The 5591-nt window shown below is 40.3% G+C and overlaps 1 protein-coding gene across 1 annotated transcript; it reads right to left on the bottom strand.

The window, feature by feature from the left end:
* Nucleotides 1–1625: 1625 nt before the first annotated feature.
* On the bottom strand, nucleotides 1626–4572 carry LOC127225260 (seminal vesicle secretory protein 2). The gene is made up of 3 exons (XM_051188636.1): nucleotides 4478–4572; nucleotides 2722–4194; nucleotides 1626–1796 (listed from the first exon to the last, which is right to left on the bottom strand). The coding sequence occupies exons 1-2, from the start codon at nucleotides 4548–4550 to the stop codon at nucleotides 2762–2764; spliced, it is 1506 nt and encodes a 501-aa protein (XP_051044593.1). The 5' UTR covers nucleotides 4551–4572; the 3' UTR covers nucleotides 1626–1796; nucleotides 2722–2761.
* Nucleotides 4573–5591: the final 1019 nt, after the last annotated feature.

Here is a 5591-nt window from a genome sequence, read left to right as displayed (position 1 = left end):
TTGAGGTGAGGGTGATTTTAAACTTCTGGTCAGCTTGCCCCTACTTCCTGGGTGCTGGTATTGCAGGGGTATATATCAGGATGCAAACTGAACTGGGGACCCCTTTCATGCTTAGTAAGCATTTTATCAGCGAGTTAAGTCTCAGCCCCAGATCCAGCTAGTGTCTGTTCTTCTCACATGTGAAAATATTATTTTTTTAATCTCTAAATTACTGAACTTTTAACATCCTTCTCTTGAAACTAAATGCATTATTTATTATCACTTAAATAATCTATGGTAGTTATGATTTGGTTCATTCTAGACATAATTATCTCCCATTTACAGATTGTGAAATATGTAAGTAATGTACTTTCAGAATAACATTATGGAATGAACACAGGATAGGTATGTACGTTCCACAGCTTTTGGACACAGTTGATAGTACCAGGCATTGGTTCCATCTCGTGGAGTGGGACTTGAGTTCAATAAGAGAGCAGTTGACTGATTCCTTCCACAACTCTGGTGCCACTATTTCACTAGTGGGCATATCTTAGCAGACCAATCCTGTAACAGTGTTGATGACTCTTCCTCCCTAGTAAGCATGCATAGCATCTTCCAGCTAGCCAGTAGGATGAAGCTTCCAAGTCAGAACCAGCTTCATTTCTGTGTCCTGTGACTCAGGTATGTGGTATCTTCAGTGGTGGAGCCTTGTCATAACTTTATGGCAAGGGTAACTAGGAGCAATGGCTGTAGCTTGTAATGTTGGGGGTGGGATCCCCAGGGACCACAACTCAAAAAGACCTCTGAGTGAGGCATTGTTCCTTTGCATGTTAACGCTCTATATCCATTCTTCTTTAAGACTTCTGAAGAATTCTGTGTTTCTATCCAGAGATGGTACCCAAGCCCTTTGAATCTATGGCAAAGAAGAACCTCTTCCCCCTCTTTGTACCTAACGAAGGACTAAATTTCCAGAATAAAGTGAAGTGTCTCTGTGACCTGCACATGCTCAGAGTACTTCCATTTTCCTCATAAGTATCAAATGTATTGATAAATAACCTTACAGTCCAGTTCCTGGCTGTGGGACCATATAAGTGTCAAAGCCTTACTTGATTTCACAAAGTTACAAACAGTTGGAGGAAACTTTCCCATATATAAATGGTGGGCTATTCTCAGAGAGGAAAACAATTGAATATATATATATACATATATATATATATATATATGTGTATATATGTGTGTGTGTATGTGTGTGTGTATGTGAGAGAGAGAGAGAGAGAAAGATCAGCCTAGCCTTTAATGGCTGAGCTATCTTCAGCCTGAAAAAAAAAATCTATGTTTCTATGGCAGAGTTGGAACTGGAAACCAACCTCCTTGGGCCAGTGAACTTTTAATTCTGGTTGTCAGTTTCTGAAGACTCACTAGAAAAAGAGTTGTAATGGATGTTAAAGTTGACTTGAGGTGGCTCACAGGGTGATTGTCACAGTTCTAGCACCTTTTTTTGTAACCCAGACATCTACAAATGCGGATTTCGTTATTATTTGCCCAAACACTACACTGATGTCTCTTCCTTTTGGAACTTCCCATCAGGAGTGTCCCCAAACCCAGACACTGGTAGGAATCAGATCGCAGTAAACAAAAGCAAGTGATGCAGAAAGTTACATTTTTATTGGAAAGCAAGTGTTTGAGGAAGCTCCGGGGTTAGAAGTCCTACAGAAAAGCAATTGTGAGTAGAGGGTTGCCCATGAACCAGATATCTGGGACCCCATTGCAGGCAGCATCTGGAAGGTAACATAGACTTGGCTCTGGTGAAGTGATTCCTGGGAAGAGAAGAGGTAAATAAGGGCAGTCAGAAGTTGAGGTATAGATGAACTGCCTCTTTCAAGTCTACTGGAGCCTGCTTCTACAGATTAGGGTGCTCAGTCACTAATCCAAGTGGTTGTTGGTGCTCTCCCTTAATGCACACTTAATGCAAACAAAGCAGTGAACATTGTCTCTTCCAATGTTGCCAATGTCCAGCAGCAACCTGTGGATACTTACTGCATTGTGTTCACCTCTGAACGAAACAACCTTTCACTAATTGTGTTCTTTGAGAATCTCATACACATATATTGTGTATTCTAATTACTGCCAACCCCACTCTCCTATCTTCCACTCATCCCAATTACCCCTGCTCCTCCCTGTAAGTCCTCTTTTCACAAGTATGTCTTTTTTTTTAAATGATCACCTGAGTTTAACCAGGGTCACTAACATGATCATAAGCCTGGGACTGTCCCCTGGACTTTAACAGGCTCATCATTGGGCACATAATTGAAGATAGTGTCTGCCCCAAACAGACATCTTTGCAATCATATCTTCCATCTGATAGAAATCGTTAACCCCCACATGGTTTCTAATAGAAAATGAAGGTAACAGGGACTCAAGAACACTCATTGGTGTGGAGAATGATCACCTGCAATAATACACTATATTAGTATAATCAAGAAACCATTCTTTATAAAGTCAAAGTGTAGAAAAAATTAGGTTACAACATAAAATGTTAAATATGGTTGCATATGCAGTACATATTGAATAATATAAACTCTATGTTTGAAAAACCACTAAAAACTACTCCCTTAATGTAGGAGGATCTGTTGTTAACTGATGAGACGAAATGGTTATCAACCCCATAATGAACCCAGGGCTTCCTTATATACTATATGTAAATATTGGCATAAATATCTCTCCTATTTGGTAGAAACATACCTTGACATTGATCTTGGTCTTTAGTTGGTTGATGACTATATTATCCTTTAAGCTGAGCTTGATATAGGTCTGCCCCTCCCTTTGTAAAATAATTATCTTGATTAAAATCTCTTCTTTGTTGATAGTGGTCTTGTGATTTCTTTTTGTATTGTTCAAGATATCCCTTATAGGATTGTGTGCGTTCTTGTCCAAATTGGCGTTGTTGTCCAAACTGGGATAAGTCTTCCTCTGTTTTTGCCTGTTGGCTAGATTTTTGCTGTACAGACTGGTCTTCATCTTCATCAAATTGTTTACGCACTTGTGATACTTCTTCATTCATAGCAAATCCTTTATGCTGAGTTTGTTGAGAAAATCCCTTTAGAGATTTTAGTTGGGCATCTTGGGATTTTAGCTGACCATAGGATTTTAGTTGGGCATCTTGGGATTTTAGCTGACCATAGGATTTTAGTTGGGCATCTTGGGATTTTAGCTGACCATAGGATTTTAGTTGGGCATCTTGGGATTTTAGCTGACCATAGGATTTTAGTTGGGCATCTTGGGATTTTAGCTGACCATAGGATTTTAGTTGGGCATCTTGGGATTTTAGCTGACCATAGGATTTTAGTTGGGCATCTTGGGATTTTAGCTGACCATAGGATTTTAGTTGGGCATCTTGGGATTTTAGCTGACCATAGGATTTTAGTTGGGCACTTTGGGATTTTAGCTGACCATAGGATTTTAGTTGGGCATCTTGGGATTTTAGCTGACCATAGGATTTTAGTTGGGCATCTTGGGATTTTAGCTGACCATAGGATTTTAGTTGGGCATCTTGGGATTTTAGCTGACCATAGGATTTTAGTTGGGCACTTTGGGATTTTAGCTGACCATAGGATTTTACTTGACCTCCTTCACCATAGGATTTTCGTTGGCCAAAGGATTTTAGTTGGGCATCTTGGGATTTTAACTGACCATAGGATTTCAGTTGGGCATCTTGGGATTTTAACTGACCATAGGATTTCAGTTGGGCATTTTGGGATTTTAACTGACCATAGGATTTTACTTGGGCACTTTGGGATTTTAGTTGGCCGTAGGATGATTTCAGCTGAGATTCATGGGATTTCACTTGTCCATAGGATTTCACTTGTCCATAGGACTTTACTTGGGCACTTTGGGATTTTAGTTGGCCGTAGGATGATTTCAGTTGAGATTCATGGGATTTCACTTGTCCAAAGGATTTTACTTGGGATTCTTGGGATTTTAGTTGGGACATTTGTCCTTTGCGACAAAGTGCAGCCCCCTTTACACCTGCATGTTCTTGTGAATGACGTGCCTGTGACATGTCATTCCCCTGCTCATATACTTGATGTTTTGTTTGCATGAAAACACTTTCTTCAGCTGCATCATCACTTCCTCCTTTGAGCCCGTAATTGACATGACCTTTTATAAATTCTGACGAACTGCTCGTGAAGCCGCCACCTTTCGTGAAGCCGCCGCCTTTCGTGAAGCCGCCACCTTTTATGAAGCTGCCGCCTTTTGTTTCACCTAGTAATTCATAATAAGAATGTTTGTTATATTATCTGCATAGTTCCTTCCAAGTCTTATTCCAAAAATTTCCTCATAAAACTGCAGATGTTCCCACAAGGGATTTTGGTTTGGGTAGAGAAGAATTAAGTTTCACCAAAAAGATCGCCCTATGGAGGATCTGCTTACTCCCACAGCACCCTTAAGGACACTCTACCTGAGTTACTTTCCCTCTAGCCACCATCCCTGTACTCACCATAGAATCCAACCACAGCTGCCTGTCTTTCCAGAATGAGGAGCAGGAAAAGGATGAAGACCGAGGACTCCATCTTGTCAAGAAGGGGCCTTCCCTGAGCACTGAGCAGAGTTGCTCATTTATATCTTCTTTAGCTGGGTGTACCACTGATGTGGCTGAAGCTACAAAAGACACTGCCCTCCCTTTTTTATTATCTCTAAATGCCAACTTCCTCCCCTATGCTCAGTTGGGGACATTGGTAATGTTCCCAGGGATTTAGTGCAAGGACGCAATGTTTTCCTGTCATAAGCCTCAGCAAATATTTATCAACCTTCCTGAATTTATCACACACTCCTTGCGTTTTCAAAGAAAATCCAGAGTAGAGTGGAGCAGGAACTTTTTTTTCCCTCATGCTCTGAAAGTAGCCAGGACCTGATCAAGTTTCCCTAGTCACAGTGTAGTGGTGCTTTGTCCACTGTGACATTGTTCAGCATGCTGTCTCACAGAAGCCCACAAAGTTTTACATTGAGTTTGATATAGCTTCTCATTTACAGGCAAAGGACCAGTCCCTTGTTTAGAACAATAGAGGAGAGAATTGCACACAAAGGAAATCCCAAATAGAAAGTTTGAAGAATAAATGGGGAGGTTGAAGATGCATGGTACACCACTTGCCTAGCAAGTATGAAGCTCTTGATTCAAACCTTAGCCCTGGAAGAAAAAATTATAATCGGGGCACATCAATGTCCAAAAGTATCTCTGAGCTATATAACTATATAACTGACATGCCAATATCTACATTTATCTAAGAGAGACATGGGTGCTTGCTTTTATGATTAGTTTGTTCTGGAAACATTGGTAGAACAAGACCATCATGGTTGTGATGGTTTGTTAGCTGTAGCATTTGAAGTAGTGTGTGTGCAGGGAAATGAGCTTGGGAATGTATTTGCAAGGCAAGATGAAGTGCAGAGACACTTTTAAAGAGAAAACATTACAACAATTGAATGACAATAAGAATCACTTTTGGGAAAACAACAAAGAGTGTTGGTTTCTTTACTATGTATGTCATGGGATCCAACAAAAACTAAAACCCAGTATTTTAACAGAGATCTCTGGCAGGAGTATTATACAGCTGCAG

Source organism: Phodopus roborovskii, unplaced genomic scaffold (genome assembly GCF_943737965.1).
Source record: "Phodopus roborovskii unplaced genomic scaffold, PHOROB, whole genome shotgun sequence".
NCBI lineage: Eukaryota > Metazoa > Chordata > Mammalia > Rodentia > Cricetidae > Phodopus > Phodopus roborovskii.
Note: the sequence above shows the minus strand (reverse complement) of the source record. Positions and strands in the feature narration are given on the sequence as shown.